Source organism: Sceloporus undulatus, chromosome 3 (assembly GCF_019175285.1).
Source record: "Sceloporus undulatus isolate JIND9_A2432 ecotype Alabama chromosome 3, SceUnd_v1.1, whole genome shotgun sequence".
NCBI lineage: Eukaryota > Metazoa > Chordata > Lepidosauria > Squamata > Phrynosomatidae > Sceloporus > Sceloporus undulatus.
Window position 1 is genome coordinate 169,175,585 of NC_056524.1, and position 20,233 is coordinate 169,195,817.

Below are 20,233 nucleotides of genomic sequence, written 5' to 3' on the forward strand. Positions count from 1 at the left end.
CTGGGGCCCTCCAGGAGGGCTCCGAGGCCGGCAGGGGGCCTCTGGGGGGCCCGCTGCCATCGCTGGGGCCCTCCAGGAGGGCTCCGAGGCCGGCAGGGGGCCTCTGGGGGGCCCGCTGCCATCGCTGGGGCCCTCCATGAGGGCTCCGACGGTGGCAGGGGGCCTCTGGGAGGCCTGGTGCCGTCGCTGGGGCCCTCCAGGGGGCCCTCCTGCGCTGGCGGCCCCCACCAGCTTTTTTGCCATTTTTATGTTCTTGGGGAAAAATTAAGATTTAAATTTGAATTTATTGTTTTATAAAGTTAATTTATTATTTTAAAAACTCCTTGCTAATGAGATATTTGTTTGGAGCCTTGCCATGCAGAGTATCTTTCTCTTGTTGATTCTTTCTCCTATCTTAGTTACATGGGATTAGGTGAGTTGTATGCAGTCGAGACAATGCCAGGACAGTGACAGAATGATGTACTGTATATTGATAATTTCCACTCTGTTGGCCACCATTTCGTTTTCTGTATTTGTTGTCATATAGCACTAGAGTTGATTCTGTGTGGATTGTAGCAGTTTAATTAGAGTAATCTGTAAATTACAAATAATTAATATTAAGATATGTGGCCTAGATTAAGGTAGGATACAGACCGTCCCTTTGGGGCAGCCTCCACTCGCCCCTTTCCCCGACGGATCAGGGCCTGAGCTGCCACAGCGGCAGCCCCAGAGGCCCCAATCCACTGCTTTTCCAGGACTCAGGGAAGCGGCAAAACACCACTTCCCCGTGGCCTGGAAAGGGGTGTCCTTGGGGCTTCATGCCCCAAAGACATCCCAACAGTGGCGGGGAAATAGAGAAAGGGGCCACTCGGCCCCTTTCTCTTTTGTATCACTGGTGCAGCCATGGAAAGGCTGCGCCAGCGATACATGGCGCGAAAGGAGCTCCGTTTAGGAGCTCCTTCCGGCACCGCTGAAAGGGTGCCACAGGCGCCCTACAGTGGCACCAGGCCATAATGGCTGCGCCACGCCGTTTCAACATAACATGGCCATCATGTCAAAATGGCGGCGCCCATGTAGACAGGGCGCTGCCATTTTAACGTCCTCGCGACGTACTAGGGTTACAGGGCATATATAAGCAACGCCCCAAGGCAACCCTAATACGTTGCCTGGACGTGCTATCCGGCCCATCTGTACAGGGCCTAAGTCTCAGCTTCTTTGCTTGATGGCTGCTTTGGCTCAAAAATGTCTGTAGGTTCTTTTGTGTTGTAGAAAATTCACAAGAGTCCTGCCTGCGCTGCAATTTAGACTGCACCCTGCACTACAGAAATAATCCAGTGAGACAGCATGGGTATACATTACTGTGCGCTCTGCATGGTAGACTCTTCAACATGATCATGGACTATAAGAGCCACGGTATGTCCTTCTGCAGTGTCTTGGTCTTACTTTTCCCATAGGGAGAACCAAATCCAGAAGATATATTTTGTTGCTGTTGTTGCTGCTGCTGCTGCTGCTGCTGCTGCTTATTGCTCCTAAAGGGCAATGGAATAGAACAGGGTTGGCTTTTCTGTTTAGGCAAAGTGTGGCAACTGCTTCAGATGGGAAATACTGGGGGGCAGGAGTGACAGCTGATCAGCTATGTGTTTCCTCTCTGCTGGAGGACAGAGCTCTGTGTATATGTCATGTGGCTTGTACGCTGTGTATGTGTGCACATGCATGGCCTTTCAAGCTACCTGTCAATTAGGTTAACCTCCTGAATTTCACAGGGTTTCCTTAGGCATGAATACTTAGAAGTGGTTTTGCCATTTCCTTCCTCTGAAACATAACCTACCGTACCTGGTATTCATCCAAGTACTAGCCAGGGCTAACCCTGCTTAGATACCAAGATCTGATGGGATCTAGTGCCTTTTGGATACCCTAAAGCTGTTCTTTGTGGTGTGAGAGAGCACTGCACTTTTTCCTGTGCTGAAATGAGTTTGGTTGCCAGTATAGTGTGCTTTCATGCTTTAAATTGCTGCCTTGCCTTTTACTGCAAATAGCAAACCTTGGCTGATCCTGAACTGAAAGATAGTTTTATCCCAGTTCTTAAAAGATGTGGTAGTTGTAGTCCCAAGGATTGTCTGCCAACTTCACTAAAGACCAAGCGTAGGGTTGGCTGGACATTGTAAGGAGAGCTTGTGACCCAAAAGAGAACAGAGCCCCTCATAAGTCATGTTCTTTCATGAGCATGGCTAGACGACTGCACCAGATTTTAATGTCAGTTGTACCAATAACATTCCTTTATGTATAATCAACAATAAAAGAATGCTAAGTTTTCCTCATTGCTTTTCATAAACTGTTATTTTCCCAAATTGCAAGTCTAAACTATTACAACTAAATGATAATCAAACAAGAAACAAACAAGAATAGTCTTAAGTTAAATAAACTAATAGGTGAGGAGTTTTCTCTGACTTTTCTATTCTGCAAACTGATGAATAATGCCCATCTTTCAGTAATCTAATTACTCTGTTGATAATTAGTTCCCTCATATAAAAAGTAAATTTAAATATTAAAGGCACTCCCCACATTTTCTTTACAAAATTTATTTTTGTTGGACTGGTATTGTTCTGCCAGATCTGGATGACAGCATTTTCTCTCTTAGAAGTAATGAAACAGTCACCTGTAAATCAAGACTCTCTAAAGTTGTTTTGATATGTAGTAATATAGCCTTTGAATTTTTCTAGTAAATGTACCCTGTAAAATTCTTGATGATTAATAATGGTAAGAGCTTATAACATACAGGTAATATTAGTGAGTTTACTAAAAGTTGGTTTTGTAGCATTATGCATGGGGTGCAGAAGAATTTTAAAATCCTGGTAATACAGCTGGCCTGAAAATAAATTAGCTCTATTGATTATGTACAGTTCTAATCATGGTTTGTCAGCTGGAAATTAACTATGATTATCAGGCAAAGCAGAGAATTAAATCTTAAACATTTATAATTGAATCAGATGTTGATGCTCTTCTTTTGACCTTTGAGATATTACTGTAGGCATTGTGTCTTATTTTATATGATCCAATTCATGATTGCAAATAAAGTGCAAAATGTATACATTTTTATGCTGAAAGAAGATCCCTGTTCTGTAGAACTGAGATATCCTGACTGCAATCTAAGTCTGATTACCTTTTAAGGAGCATTTTAACAGTAATAAGGATTAGAATTAATTGCTGTACTGTTAAGTAGAAACAAAGCTGATCATTTTGGAATTGGAGACCTCCAAACTTTCCAGCTTTTGTGGCAGAAGCTTGTCTTTTATCTCCACTGGTTAGACGTTGAGCTTAATGTACTCGCCATTAGTACACCACTGAGCTAGAAATGCCAACAAACTAAATCTGTCGTTACATCTTTCTTAGGTGGAAGAAGGATAGGTTAGAATTTTGCTAGATGTACAGTGGAGTCTTGCCTTACGTGGGAGATCCATTCCAGACCCCCCCCCCCACACACACACATAAAGCAAATCCTGCACAAGCTTGAGACCCATTCAATAGGATGGGGTTTGCGTTCACAGAGGCGTGGCGCACGCGGTGGCCGCACGCACCATTCATTTAATGGCAGAGCGACTTCCACGTAAACAAGTAGCCGCATATGGTGTGCCCACATATGGAGCGGGAACACTGTACTTTATTGTAATATGCAAGTGTTAAAACCTCTTACATTGGAGCTTGCTGAAATTCTTCAGTTTCTAGCATTGTTGGTTCCCCTCTTTACCTTTTGCTTGGTCTTGATGTTAGTTGCAGCAACACAATATCAGCTACTCAGTGATATTAGCTGAGATAAGGATAGGAGTCTGGTTTGTTTATACTGGACTCCACTTACTAAGGGCTGCTTTTGTTTTGTAAAGGGTTGTTCTATTATGGTGCGGAGCCAGGGTCTTACTTTACTATTCTGGAGTTTTGGCTCTAATCTGTAGTATTCCAGATGGAAGCTTGTCTTCCATCTAAATGTTCTGTGTTTACAGTAGTACCAAGTCATTCTTGCATTTGTATGTGTGTTAACCCATTTGTGTTCATGTTAGTTAGTTTGGCTGATTTTGAACAGGTTATCTACATCAAATTATTCACAGAGAAATTATTCCTTATTCCAGAGCTCCTGCCAAGGGTTGAGCCAGTTGCTTCAACAGTCTAAAAGAGATAATTTCAAGTAAGTAGAAACCAAGCAGTTAAATCGCTGCAGGAAGTATGGTTGCCCATAACATTGACTTTTTAAAAAATATATTCTAGACATGCCTGCTGCTGAATTTGTCATAGCAGCAGTGGCAAAACCTAATATATTTTCTCCTTTGTTTTTACTTTAAAACAAGCTGGATTCCTTGATTCTAGTGGGAAATAGTTGCAGGAGACTTCGAAGAGGACTACTAGTTCTGGAAAGAAGTTTGTTTGCTGCACAGGGTGTGTTTTAAAATGAAAACAAATGGGGGAAATTAATTTTTGCCACTACCATGGCAGTGAACTCTGGAACAGAGGTGGGAGAGGGAAGTAATGTATTGTGATTTCTATTATTTAAAAACTATAAAGATAAAAGTACTGATTTGCTCTATAGTAGGCATTTGATTGTCAATCTTTTCAGAAAGCTACATACAAAGTGGTAAGTCACAATTGTTCCAGGAGCCTCATACTGTAGACACACAACTGCAAATGTTAGAAATTTAATAAGGGAGTAGAACCAGCTCACTTGACCTATTACCAAATCATTTAAGTCACTGCCTTGCCTGTTATGCTTCTGCTCGGCATGATCTATTTTTAAGGCTGAAATGGGCACCTTCTCCAGAGTCAAGTTGTCTAAGGAGGGTATCCCAAGCGATGGGAAATCTTAGTAGACTTTTAAATGAAAAATAGTATAAAACAGTCTACTTTTCTATTTATATTCTATGTTAGTTATTAACAAATAAAATTCCATTCTACTCATACTTTAATTAATAGCTTCTTGGCCTTTTGGCTAAGATCAAGTGTAATTAATAATATTTGGGAAGAGTACTGTAATTTCATGTTTAAGAAATCAAAGATTTCCCCTCATTATTAATAAATGAAATCTCATTCATACTTGATTATTATTAAATGTATATTGTTATATAAATAAACCTTGAATTGAGTGCTAATGTCATATGGACAAAGAGAGCCAGCATGGTGTAGTGGTTTGAGCTTTGGAGTATGACTCTGGAGAGCAACGTTTGAATCCTGACTCAGCCATGTAAACCCATGGGTGGCCTTGGACAAGTCACACCTTCTCAGCCTCAAAGGATGGCAGTGGCAAACCTCCTCTGGCTGTGAAGAAACTTGCCAAAAAAACCTCATGATAGGTTCGACTTAGGATCGTAACAGGTTGGAAATGACGTTGAAGGCACAGAACAACAACATCATATGAACGATGATAATAAGTGCTGGCTATAATATTGACTACCCCATTTACTGTAGTGTGTTTTGTTCCTTTTTAAATTGATTATACGTATTGAGTCTCCCTTATTCAAAATTCTTGGGATCAGAAGTATTTCTGATATTGAATATTTTTGGATTTTGGAATATTTGCCAGCTGCCTACTTCCGCCTTACAAACAAATGACCAGAAGCCCCACCATTGCAAAGGTGGAAGTGGTTGGCTGGAGGGCTCCCAGAAAATGTCTTGTACTTTCATCAGGTCCCATATATAAAGTAAAATGGTGTAGTATTTGTGGGCTACAGGGAGACACAAGAGACACAATGCTGCAGAGAGATGCAGCTGAAGAGAGACATGAAAAAATTCCAAAACCCTGCTTTAAAAAAAAAAAAAAGATGACTGGGTCAGCGATGGAAGCAAGGGATGGCAATGGGGCAGAATAGGAGGAGGCAAAAGGCACCAGAAATTAGCAGGTGATAGGACCCAGAAACAGTGGCTTTGGCCACTGTAGCAGCCTGTACACTAATAGGCAGCCTGAAATCCAAGTTGTCTGTTTGCAGTCTGCAAATACTGCATCATTTAACATTATAGAAGGGAAATGATTTTGAAATATTTGCCAGTCACACACTTCTGCCTTGTGAGTGAGTAACCAGGAGTGTCGCTGCTGCCACCTTGAAGGCAGAAGCAGATGACTGGAAGGCTTCTCAGAGATCTCCTGTATTGTAATCCAATCCCTTATATAAAATAAAATGGTGTAGTATCTGTGGGCTGCAGGAAACTCAGCCTTTAGTGTATGTAGCAATCTGCCATCCTGTTGTGATCGAAAGCATGATGTCAATTAACAAAGATTGGGAGAGGGCACAAAAAGGTCTTGGTGGACCACACTTTGACCTCTAAGAAAGTAGAAGCCTTTGTGGTGTGGCCTACATGGTTCTTTGACCAGTCTAGCAGTCATTTATCTTACCATATATACTTGACTATAAGTCAAAAATGTATGCCCAAAAATTGATCCTAAAATCCAGGGTAGACTTATATACAGGTCAATACAGTTGTAATGGGTCCAGATCAACTGGAGGGCAGTTAACAACAACAACAAAAATAGTAATGCTGCTTAGAAAGTTCCTTAATAAAGCAGCCCAGATGCCCCACTTTCTGTGCATCGGCAGTGATTTCTAAAAGAGCTGCCAGGGCTGGAATGTGTGTGTGTGTGTGTGTGTGTGATGATTCCCTTTTCACTCCAATGTTAAAACCTTCTCTCCCCATCCACCTCCTCCTCCTCTGGATCTCTCTGACCACCAAACAACCCCATTTCCCTCCACTTCATTCCTTCTCAATCCGATGTTAAAATCTTCTCCTCCCCTAAGTTTTACCCTCGACTTTTCCACGGGTCATATCAAAACCCATGATTTTGGCCCTAAAACCTTCCCTCGACTTATACATGAGGTTGACTTGTTCATGAGTATATATGGTAGTTTGCTTCTGCTAAGTAGAATACATTGCTCCTGGATATAAACTCTGTGCTAATCATGGTGATCGCTAGGTACATGCTAAAAGTTTTCATCGTTGTGGCTTTCTCAGATTTGTTTTGTTCATGAAATACATGTTTGATTACGTTTGAAAGATATCTGTTAAAACAGAGATAGGAACCATAGATCCCTCCAGATGTTGTTGGAGTTCAGGTCCCAGCGTTTGTTACCATTAGCTATGCTGATGATGAGACTAGCAATCGTAACAGCATCTGGAAGGTCATATAATTTCTACCCTGGTCTAAAGAAGTGAACGGCTTCAAAGGATTTTAAGTAGTATCTTTCTAGGTATGCAACTGTTGGTTATAGTTTCTGATAACATTGTTTTTATTAAGCAGGACGTAAATTTGTGAAAAAGTAAAGTTTTCTATAGATGGTATTTTATTCGGATATGTGTGTTGGCTGGTATTTCAGGCTGCAAAGTTTGGTTTCGGCACCTGCCCTTTTTTTGTTTTGTTTTGTTTTGTTTTTGTTTTTTTGCTACTTGTAAACATTTTGAAGTTGAATGAACTGTATTTGCAAGATGTAATGTAATGTAAATGTAATGCAAGATGTAAAGTTAATGTTATGGTGAAGTAACAGGTTCCCCCTGATGAGGATTCTAGAAATTCAGTCTTTTACAGTCAAAGAAGTGTAGTGAGGGTGAACCTAGGTACATGTCAAATTACTTTGTGTCACGCAGCTGCTAAAGGCACCCAGTCTCCATTGGGGTCAATTAAGTGGCATCCTCCAGTGATCTGTTCCTTAGTTTAGACTTGAGGATCAAATTTTTACATCTTGGGCTTTCAGTTGCTTTAATTTGGATACTGCGACACTGATGTCTCTCACAGTGATGTTTCTCACATATCCCCAGCACACACTCTTGAACTCGCTGTCATATTACTGAAATTTGGTGGCAGTGACAATAAATCACACATACCCACATTTTAAGATCAAACATATTTTGGGTAAAACAACTGCAAATGTTAGAATTACAATTCTTCACTAAGAACAAGTTCTGGTGTCTCATTTATTCTCTTCTTCATTCTCTAGCCCCCACCCTTACAGAGTCCTCTTCTCTTGTCTCATGACCTTTGGCCATAACTTAACATTAAACTCTATACTAATACAACTGTGGGTTATGCTAGCCACGCTCCTCCTTAACTGGTGTTAGTAAACTGAGAAATCCTTGGACATTAGGGCCCTGTTTTTCTCTTTGTCATTCAGCACACACTTGATATAGGGAGAAAAAGGTCTCTTTTATGCCTTTATGTGCCTCTGTTCATACATGGAATTAGCGTGCATACTGTGTGTATATTTTATATTAAGTATCTAATAGTTTTGAATATGTGTTACAATTAGCAAGTATATAATTTAGTACACAAGTTGTCTAAAAATTTTAAAAATAAGGCTAATGGGAAAACACAAAAGAAACAGATGAAGAAAGGGGTTGCTTGAATTTTCAGGCTTTAGGTTTTAGTTGTTTACTAAAACAGGTTTAAATTACCTTTATGACTGACCAAAAGCACATCTTTCTTGTCTGGATTATGTTTTGATTTGTTTGCCCTTATTCAGTCCATAACTGACAGCAGACATCGGTTTAGCACAGAGGCAGCTTCCTTGGAGTTGGATGAAAAAGAGTGGTAGAATTGGGAGTCATTCACATACTGGTGACATTCAACTCCACAGCTCTGGATAACCTCTCCTAATGGTTTCAGGTAGATGTTAAATAGCAAGAGGGAGAAAACTGAGCCCTGAGGAACCCTACAGGCCAATGGCTATTGAGTTAAGCAGGAATTGCCCAGTATCACCACTGGGTCTGTCCCTCCAAGAAGGACTGGAGCCATTGCAGAATAGTGCTCCCAAGTCCCATCGCAGGGAGGCGGCTCAGAAGAATACCATGCTCAGTGGTATTGAAAGCTGCTGAAAGGTCCAACATAACCAATGGGGATGCACCCTCCCCCATCCAGTTTCCTGCAAAAGCCATCCACCCAGGTGACCAAAGCTGTTTCTGTTCCATATGCAGGCCTGAAGCCAAATTGAAATGGATCTAGATAATCATTTCATCCAGGATCCCCTGGAACCGGGAGACCACCACGTGCTCCAGAACCTTGCCAAGAAAAGCAGTATTGGATATTGTCCTCTAGTTATCCAAGCCAAAATCAGTACCACTGCAGAGGCATTTTCTATCTCAGGCCCCGCTTTCCCAAGAGCTCCGCTCGACCCCTCCCTCGACCAATTCAGGAAGAGACCAAAACCTTTCTCTTCGAACAAGCTTTCCCCAGTTGTAATTGCTTTTTCTCCCCCCCCCATTTTGCACCTGCACTTTGGCTTTTTGTAAGTTTTTAATCTGTGTTTTTAATTCCTTGTTTTAATCTCTGATTTGTTTGTATATTGTATGTTGATATTTATCATTTGTTGCTCTATGATGTTGTAACCCGCCTCAGGAAGTGGGCTAGAAATAAACAATTTATATTAGTGTTCGTCTTATTCTTCTTATTATTATTATTTACCAAACCACCATATAAACTTGCAAGTTTAGAGACTTGCAAAATTGTGCATGTAGTACATTTTAAATTGCGGTGCTCATCATTTGATTCATTGTGAGTGATTAACTAAAGAGAGAGCACGGCAAAAACATTAGTTGACAGGAATACCAATAAATAAATGATAATACTAATATTACTATCCTTAAAAGAATATTTTATTTGTATAACTTATAGCCCACCTTTCTCTCAGAGACTCAGTGTGGCTAAAAACTTCATGAAGGGATGGAATCAGGATCTTTTATTCCTTCTAACTTACCTATAAACAGCTGGATTTATTTTGCAGGTGATACGAAGAAGCAGTGATGAGGAAAAGCTGCTGTGCTTGGTTCGTCAGCGTGCAGGACACCACTGTCAAACTGCTGTCATTGTGATACTTATTTTGGCTTGGGAAGGGATACCTCACCTTCTGGCAGACACACTCTACAAGGAACTGACTCAAAGTCTCAGAAAATATGGCTGTCCTACCAGCCGTAGGTGTGCGCTAAATGAGGAGTAAGTAATGATGTTTAGATGCTAGATAATTAGATTAGAATACCTCATCTAATTACCAGTTTGACTATAATTAGTCTTTTAGATTTCAGATTATAGCCATAATACACAAACCTGAAGTAATTTTTGGTGTGGCATTATGTTCCTGCTATTCAGTAGGTTGTAGTCATTGAATTGCCATTCTAATTGGAGTTTGCAAGAGGATTACATTTTTTGCTGTTTTTGTTTCTATACTTAGCCACAATGGAGTTATATGAAAGCAAGAGTTTTTTCCCCATTGTTGTTTAACAGCATGCTCTGTACTTGGGCCACAACTTGTTGTGCTGTATATGATGTTGTCAAGAGGTCACAACCAAACTTCTCAACCTTCCTAATCAAAGCGCAGAACATCTTTATATAGCCAGTTACAAATTCAGCATATTTCAGTAATTAGGCCATTGACTAGAAAATTTCTCAGGAGGTAAGTGTGGCCAAGTGGCACTGCTTTCATGCAGCTTATCCAAAGTGCTACTTCTAGTGATAATTTTCACAAATCAGCTATATCCAAATTATGTTTCAGATTTTATTTTTAAATTCTTTTTGGTTCTGATAGATCAGTATGCCTTTTTTTCGAAATGCTGATTTCCATGTACCTTAATGGCTTATATAATGTGGTTATATTTACTGCAGTTTAGGTAACATAAAGAGAGAGTGCTGTTTATTGTCATATTGTTAATTACTCAAATGAAATTTGAATGAGTCAGATTCCTACCTGTGGATATATCCACAGTGCATAGTTACAACATTTTGATATGATTTGTAAGTGACATGGCTCTATCCTTTGGAATTCTGGAATTTGAGGAGGTGTTTTGAATTCTCTAATCAACTCCTCATACTACAACATTAGAGGTATTTAGCAGAGGATTTTAAGCACCTCATAAATCAGCCTTAGCTCACAGACACTTTAAGTCACTGATCTTTAAGGGCTGTTCAGCAGTGGAACAGACTCCCTCAGAAGATGGTGAATTTCCATTATGGAGGTTTTTAAACAGAGATTATATGGCCATATGTCAAGAATGCTTTAGCTGCTGATTTCTGCACTTGCTGTAGGCTGGCTAAATAACACTTGAATCCCTTCCAGTGCTGTGATTGTATGATCAAATGTGACACTGGAATCCAGATATAGTTATACTGAAGGAGGGAATGGGGTCTGTGGGTCTGTTTCTCCCTCAAAGATTGAATAACTATGATATTGTTATCTGATCCACTGAGAACAAAGGGTAGACCAAAAATGAGTGCTACTTGTATTGATCATAAGTGTGGAAACAATTTGTTAAAATAATCTGTTCCCTCTAAATTGCTAAAAATCTGCAACAGTTACTTTAAAATTGGTTATTTTTAATAATCGAATGCCAGCAATGTTAATTGTTTTGGTAATCATTACTGGATCTTGCAACTTTAAGTTGTTACAAGCCATTTTTAAAATTCTGAATGATACGAACGATTAAATGAATTAAAGAATGTATCACTTTGTGTAACCATTGTGGAAAAGTTTAACATTAATGAATTATTACCTTTCAACAGTTTGACATTAATGTATGAGCACCAATACTAATATTTTTAGGACTTCACTTGTAAACCCTCCCACAGGCTATTTCCAGTCTGGTATTGGATAGATCTTCCTTTGGATCTGTGTGTATGGGGTGGTGGTGGGGGGGAGATAATGGTCATGTTCAAGGAATAAGATAAACTGAAATTTTTACTCTTTGCATTTCTCTACATCCATCATGTGTGGAAAGGATTATGTCAAATTTTTAATCACTAATGATCTACAAAAAGTTCTGAGCTCTTGTGAGTCCACATGGAAGAATTTTACTATGCCTTACACTTATTTTTAAACTGGACTTAATAAAAAAAACAACAACTGGTAAATGTCTGTGTGTATGTTTTCTCTTGTATTGTTGAAAGTTTATTTAAGGCATGCATTCTGTAGAATCTTGATAGCTGAATATCACATACTTAAATTTTCCACAGCCGTACCTGTGCCTGTCAAGGTCTCGATCCGGAAACATGTGGAGCATCATTCTCATTTGGCTGTTCATGGAGCATGTATTACAATGGCTGTAAGTTTGCCAGAAGCAAAATCCCAAGGAAGTTTAGACTTCTCACAGATGATCACAAGCAAGTAAGTGTCCCTCCTGAGCATTTTTTTCTTCCTCAAAAGAATTTCTAATGTTAAGTTTAAGGACTAAGTGTTGGCAGGATGCCGGCAATTTATTCTGAACCACCACTTTAGCACTTATAAATACAGTTTGTAAACACATAAGTGTCAACACTTTATCTAAAATATTTTCAAATAATTCTCTCCACCCACCCCAGCAGAGCTTGGAAATGTTATTGTTTTATATATACAGTATATATAAAATTTATTCGGTCATTGACCAGCAAGAAATGTTATTGTTTGGATTATAGCTCCTAGAATTTGCCATGCTGGCTTTGGGATTTTGGGAACTGTAATCTCAAAAGTAACTTTTCCAAGTTCTGTTCCCCAGCCACAACTACATGGTGTGAGAGAGTTCTCTTCATAGCAAACATTCCTATTGTAATGGGCTTTTTTGCTTCTCACATGATTTATCTTTTTGCATTTGGTTGACTTACTGACTCTTTCTCAAAAATTATTGTTTCATTCCTCCAGTAACTCATACCCTGCCAGTGTAATTTACATACATGAATGGCCTGTATCCCCCACTTAAAAAATTTAGGATCGACTTTCAGTTATCTTCAAGATGTCAATTAAAAATATAAGTTCAACCAACTGTATATTTGAAACAATTCACAGATGGTGCGTCATCCTTGCTAGTCTTTATCCTTCCAATTTATATATTGAGGCAAGGAATACAAACTCACAACTCTTAGTCCATGAGCAAATAAAATCATAAGCCGTGTTTTGTCACTGTTTTTATTAGGTACCTTTTTATTTTAGCTAAATACTGAATATTGATCATTTTGCAGATGACAGAGAGCTAGGATGTATAGCAATGCAAATGCAGAAGAAGATAGATTCAGAATAAAAGATATGGATCATTTGAACAACTGGACGGAGTGAGATGAGGTTAAATATAAAGAAGTATAAGATTATACTTTTAGGTAAGAATAGCATGTAGTATATAGGTAGAGAAGTCTGTTGCCTAGAAAGCTGTCAAGAAAACAATATTGGCTACATAAAAGAATTTTGGGTATATGAGAGTCCATATGAGTCTGAGTCACACTGACTTTGTTCCTCACTCCCAAGGATGTGAGGCTGAATTTGAAAAATTTAGCTTTTGTTAACCATAGCTTCTTGTGTTGTTCCAGCCTGCCAGCGTGCAATGAATATTAGCCATGGTTTGTTTGAAACAGCCCAGCTTCACACCTGGGTTATGAAGCTCCCTTTTTATAACAAACCATAATTATGATTAACCATGATACAGGGTTTGGGTGGCACACTAAGAAGAAGCAGAAACTTAAGAGAAGCATTTTCAAACCTCTATCATAGGAGATTATTGCATGTGCCTTATCCTGTCTTTTCGCTGACAGAATGTACACACATTTAACTGTCAGTAACAGATCTTGCCGCATTCTCTCATGACCAGACATATGCAGCCCAGGCTTATCCCATGGTTTTTCAAGAATGTCCTTGAAAAAACATGGGATAAGCCCGGGTTGCATGCGGGCTGCATAAGCCCAACCATGGGAGAATGCAGTAAGATCCGTTATTGATAGTTAAATGCATGTGTAACCTGTTGGGGAAAAGATAAGATAAGACGTGTGCAGTAATCTCCATAATTAATACTCTAGAAAAACCTAAAGATTAAATTATGCATCATCTTGTGAAATACAATTATAGAGAGTATTGTGCATGAAACCCTTGCTAATTAAGACAAGCAAAGAAGTTTGTTAGTGTATGGCAGCCATCATTCTTCATACCTTTTTTGTTTTCAATTTGTAGCCATCCAGCTTATTTGGTGGAGTGACAGTGATTTTTTAGTGGGTGGGTGGCTGGAGAAGCAGATAACAAGATTTATGTTTTTCATGAAATGTCATATCACTTATTCTCTTCTTAAATTCCATTTTGAAAATAGTGTTTGTCCCTTTTAAAATACAGTAGTCCCTCGGGTTACGAAATTAATTCGTTCCGCGGCTCCGTTCGTAACCCGAGTAATTTCGCAACCCGAAAAGGCTAGCGGCTAGCGCTGGAAAGCCGCTAGCCGCGCTTTGCGGTTTGAATTTCGCGCCGAAAAAAACATTCGTAACCCGAAAAAAACATCGTAACCCGGAACAGTTTTTTCCTATCTATTTTTTTCGTATCCCGGAAATTTCGTAACGCGATCAATTCGTATCCCGGGGTACCACTGTAGTGGAATATATTTCCTTGCCTGAATTCAATGTTTCTGTTTCTAAAGCTACTGTGTCTGGGTATATCCACCAACTACTATTGGAGGTTCAAATGAGTGTTATGGCTTAGCAAGTAGGGAAAGGGTCAGAAATCCATATTAAAGCAGTTCTGAATGTGCAGTTAAGCAAATGTGATCTTCAAAGTGTTATTCATTTTTGTTTGTTTTAGTTTTGTTACTGCTTTTTCCCTCTAAAGAATTTGAGGTCACAATGCATTGACAGGTGACTTGAAGGCACATGCAGACACAAAGCATTTGGACTGTGATTATGAAGTCCCCATCTCATCTTTTCCAGGATCTCACAAGATAGCCAATTAACAAGCTCCTTCCATTAGAGTTAGTCTCCCTTTCTTCATCTGCTATATCAGACTACAGTCAGCCCTCCGTTTTCATGGGGTATCCGTTCTGAATCTCCCTGCGAAAATGGAAACTCGCAGATATTCAAGCCCCATAGGCTTGAATGGGTGTGTGTGAGTGGCTGCGGGTGCCTCTCCATTTTAACCCCCTCTGTTTACTTCTTGCAAGCGAGCAAGGGTCTGAAGTCCACAAAAATGGAGGGGCAACTGTAGTCAGAATGACCTACACAGGAATTCTTGCTGTTTGCAAGTACTATTGAAATGTTTGTGAAATGGTTAGAACATTTTTAAACACTATATACAGTCTGCCCTCCTTATCAGCTGACTTGCCATCTATGAATTTAACTATCTGGATGGCAACCCCCTGTTTTGGTCAGTGGTGGTGCGCGCATGCGACTGCACTAGCGGACACATGCATGCCGTGCCACCATTAATTTTAATGGGGCTTGAGCATGTGCAAATTTTGGTATCCGTGGGGGGCAGGGCGGAATGGATCCCTCACAAATACGGAAGTCCGACTGTAAATCTATTATTACTATGCATATAGCACATTGCCAAATACAACATTGGATACACACAATAAGCATATGCTTTTTATTGCTAATCTTGATGTCCCTTCAAACAAACTTCAGTAGCTGTTTGTCTTGGAAAAGCAGTCTATACATGGAAGAGGTACTTGGGATTCTTTGTTACAATATTTTTGTGTGTCAGGTGATTGATTTGTTGACATGCTTCTCCTTTCCTTGACAAATTCACAAAATATGTTGCTGTGTATGGTAGTAAGGTTACATGGAAAGTACATGAGAACTACAGGAAACTGAGGCCGGTTACAAACCAGCACTTGGGACATCCGCAGGACGTCCCATTTTAAAAAAGGGGCGTCTCTTCTAGACGCTCCTGGGTCTAATATGGACTCTGTCCGTACAATATGGCGCCTGCCGTTCCACACGGCTGGCGCCATCTTTATGTATCGGAAGCTGTGCGTCCGAACATGTCGCAGCGCCTGTGACGTCGCGAATGCGCCCCTGGCGCCTCGCAACGTCACAGAGGCGCCGCAGAAAGAAGCTCCATTTTGGAGCTTCTTTTTTTGCTCCATAAGGGAGCCGCGCGGTGTGGCTGCGACGGCTCCCTTACGGAGCAAACGGCGGCAGCGGCAGACTGCCTCAAAGCGGCGGTCTATAACCCGCCCCTGTAAATATGGTACTGAGGCTCTACTAATATTTCTTTCATAATGACAATATGTAAAGTTACAGCATGATTTCTCTATGTGTCTAGGAAGAAAATCTGGGAAATAATTTGCAAACGTTAGCTACTGATGTGGCTCCGCTGTATCAGAAACTTGCCCCTGATGCTTTCCAGAATCAGGTAGGTCTGGTAAAAGCTGCATGATTTAAATACACACTCTTGCTATGTGATATTTCATTCTGTTTAATTGCTGACAAAAAGATAAAAGCATTACCAGTTTTAACATGGCAGTTGATTCAAATGCTCATACATCAGTAGTTGAAGAGGATTTTCTGCTACTTTCACAGGTATACTGAAAAGCGTAGTTTAACTGCAGTACTGCACAGACTTAGCTGAGAGTAAGTCCTGTTGAATACAGTGGGGCTTGCTTCTGTGTAGGCATGCATAGTGTTGGCTTGAGAGCATTAGAGCTCTCTAATTCCTGCTCTTTACATCCCTTATTTGCTAACGTTTAGTTCCTCACAAACTGCTTGTGTAGCATACATATCTGAAATGGATTCTTCATCCCGACTGCTTATCACTGTATGCCAGATGCTTGCAACTCCATAGTCCTTCTCAATGTAGCTTTAATTAGATGTTTAGATGTAAATTCTGATTCTTGCTTTAACAATGATTAGCAGACAGTTTTAACAATAGTCCATTTGTTAAATTTGTCTGTGCAGATAGTTACTTCAAATGTTACTTCAAATAAAAGCTGGTGGGATTTGAAGTGATCCAGTCTTCTCTCCAAATAAGTTCTAATTACCTTGTGTTTAGGTGGAAAATGAGCATCTTGGCCCTGACTGTCGGCTTGGGATCAAAAATGGACGACCTTTTTCTGGTGTCACAGCTTGTATTGACTTCTGTGCACATGCCCATAGGGACACACATAACATGCACAATGGAAGCACTGTGGTATGTCTGTTTTATACTTGTGACTTTTTACACTGTAGTTGTGGCTTGTTTATTGCTCATAGATTGCTTTCATTTTCTAATTTGTTTGTGTTCTCTACATTTTTGCAATGTTAAGTTGTAATGTTTGACAAACAAGCCACAGTTATACAGTTTAGAGTTGCAGTAGACGTACAATAAATAATTGCATTCTTGGTTTATTCAAGTTCATTGCTTCTCTAAACAGAGCTGTGGCTCGTGGAACTGCAGTTCCAAGGAGAATTCTGTTCTATTTGAAGTCATATGAAGGGATACGTCCAGCTGATGTGGTTAAAGCTTATTAATTTTTCTGGGCTGATCGTTGTCGAGTCTTCATAATTAAAAACACAAGTACATGTATTCTATATGCTCACATTTGCGTGCGTTTGTCCTCCAAAATAGGAATCTATCATTTCCTCTAGTCAGCAATCTTAAGTACATTCACAGGTTTTAGTAAAGTCTGCAAATGTCTTAATAGATTTTGTGTCTTGAATAGTTGTTCATAAATATTTGTCAGTAAGGTAACTGTACTACAGGTTAGTCTATTTTCTTTTCCATTTCTCTGATGTTAAAAGCAGAAATATGCAACACAGCAGTTTTACCTCCATAAAGCCGTACTTTCCTACTTGCTCCAAAACCAGCTGGAATAAACCAAAACTGAAACAGGATGTAATATAACATTACTTCCAGTCTTGTGAGGCACACTGGTGTGGCCCACAGTGTAAGTGCAGGGGGAAATGCACTGCTTTTAACATCAGAGAAAAGGAGAAGGTTAAGCCAGATTCTGATACATTTTAGGAAGTTCTAGGGGTGAAAATTGCCCCCAAATTTTTGTTAATTAAAATATTGATGTGAATTGATATGGCCAATTTACTTTCATGCAATTTATCATGCAGGCTTGATGATGATAAGATATTTCACTTAGTACAGAATATATTACCACCAAGGAATGCCATATATTGCAGGCTATATTTCAGAAGGAAGAACTTGCCTAAGAAGACACCATTAAATCCATGGGGTAGCCAAAAGTGGATAGGCAACCTGAAGGCACATATGGGAGGAATGGAAACCTATGACATTTATGGGATATTATAGTTTGAGGAGATGGAAATTAATTTTATGAACAACTGATGGGGGGGGTCTGGAAGTATATACACATACCTACACACACATATATATACTGTATATGCATAGATAGATAGATAGGAGGAGAAAATATAGGATGCAGGATAGGATAGGAGGAGAAAATATAGGATGCAATAAGATAATATTGTTCTTTCTTATAAATACCTAATGTGCTGGCCAAATGGCTGTAATAAAGTTATTCTTATTATTATAAATATCTATCTTATATCTTTTTAGATATAAATATCTAAAAAGGCAAATATCAATATGTGAAGCTGCAAAGGCACAGGCAAAGACATATTTGTATCTTTTTTTCTTTCTCTTTTGGGCTAGGTTTGTACTTTAACAAAAGAAGATAATCGCACGGTAGGGGTGATACCAAATGATGAACAGCTGCATGTGTTACCTCTTTACAAAATTTCACAAACAGATGAATTTGGCACAAAGGAGGGGCTGGAAGCCAAGATAAAAGCTGGGGCAATAGAGGTGCTTACTGCTTTTCCACGAGAAGTAAGAAGGTTAGCTGAGCCACGCAGACCAACAAAGAAGAAGAAATCAGAAACAAAGAAGCAAGCTTCAGCAGAAAAGAAGCATTCTAAACCTGTAAAAGGGAAAAATGGAGTATCTGAAAACAACAGTAAAGCTTCACTGAACTTAGGTAGGTAAAATACACAAATTTTCAAGTATACCAGATGTTGATAGAAATCTGCTAGCTTATGCCAGCTCTTAAAATTTGAAAGCAGTGAAGTTTGTAGAGGCATGGATTGCAATGTATCTGATATATTAAGTGTGATGATGGAAAAAAGGTAAATTTTATGAGTTAACAGCAGTTGAGCAGTACATTTAATAATATAAATGAGTTCTTGCACATATGCACTTGATTACATTAACTATGCCAAATTTTATTACACTGGTGCCTCGGGATACGAAATGATCGGGTTACGAAATTTCCGGGATACGAAAAAGTTGGATTGGCAAAAACTGTTTCGGGTTACGAAATATTTTTCGGGTTACGAAATTCATTTCGGCGCGAAATTCAAATGCTGCAAAGTGCAGCTATAGGCTTTCCAGTGCTAACGGAAAGCCTTTTCGGGTTACGAAATTTTCGGGTTACGAAAGGAATGGCGGAACGAATTAATTTCGTAACCCGAGGCACCAGTGTATAATGAAAATGCTTTATTAAGAGGGTAGGATTACATACAGCAAATGTTCACGTGGTTTTACAACAGCGGTTCCCAACTTTTGTTGGGTCACGAACCCCATTGCAGGCAGAAGTCCCGCTTGGCGACCTCCCTGATTGGTTGGAAGGCCGGGAAGGGGCGGGAATTCTGGCCACCTACAAATCCCAGCGGCCTTTGCGGCTGGAATTCCTGCCCCTTCCTGGCCTCCCAACTAATTAGGGAGGCCGCCGGCTGGAAGAAGGGGCGGGACTTCCAGCTGCAAAGGCTGCTGGAAGCCCCTCCACTTCCTCATCCTCACCCCTCTGCCTCCTCCTCCATGCCAGCCACCATTAGAGGAGGAGGAGGAGGCAGCAGCCCCGTTCCATTCCCCACGTGGTTCCAGTTCCACAGGGAGGAGGAGGAAACCTCATCCCCGTTCCCTTCTCCGTGCAGTTCCGGCGCCAGCACCAGAACCCACACAGAGAAGAAGCCTCATCTCCATTCCCTTCCCCGTGTGGTTCCAGTGCCAGCGCTGGCACCCACACAGAGAAGAGAAGAAGGGGAGGAAACCTCGTCCCCGTTCCCTTCCCTGTGTGGTTCCAGTGCCAGCACCGGCACCCACACAGAGAAGAGAAGAAGGGGGAGGAAGCCTCGTCCCCATTCCCTTCCCCGTGCAGTTCTGATGTCAGCGCTGGCACCTGCAGAGAAAAGAGGAGGTAGGGGGGAATCCCAACATGGCGACCCCCATGTTGGGAACTCCTGTTTTACAAGAATAAGGAGCCAACAAGCCTCAAAGATATTCCCCGGAATCCCCCCAATATTTACCAGAATATTCAGTCAAAATCCCCGAAAAGAAATGAATTAAATTTCGTGGATTCTGGATTAGAAATTGCATTCACAATTTCAAGCAAGGACTCCTTTCTTGTTGGCCCAAAGTATAGCACCTTAGCGACATCTTGTATTCCTCCTTTCTCATTTTCTTCCTACATTAAAACAGTAATTGTGAATTATCTTTGGAATAGGTCCCTCAACATTTCCTCAACAAACATGCCTCTTTTAACTCTGTGTTGACTTTGTCCAAGATTTGGTAACCTGCCA

The 20,233-nt window shown here is 40.3% G+C and overlaps 1 protein-coding gene across 3 annotated transcripts in view; it reads left to right on the forward strand.

Annotated features, from left to right (window-relative positions):
• TET1 (tet methylcytosine dioxygenase 1) overlaps positions 1-20,233 on the forward strand; it is a 646,721-nt gene that overhangs the window by 613,250 nt on the left and 13,238 nt on the right. For all 3 annotated transcript variants that reach the window (XM_042459332.1, XM_042459333.1, XM_042459335.1), the window contains exons 6-10: positions 9,723-9,931; positions 11,942-12,092; positions 15,972-16,061; positions 16,698-16,835; positions 18,309-18,633. In XM_042459332.1, coding sequence (XP_042315266.1) covers positions 9,723-9,931; positions 11,942-12,092; positions 15,972-16,061; positions 16,698-16,835; positions 18,309-18,633 — 913 coding nt within the window. The remainder of the gene's footprint in view (positions 1-9,722; positions 9,932-11,941; positions 12,093-15,971; positions 16,062-16,697; positions 16,836-18,308; positions 18,634-20,233) is intronic.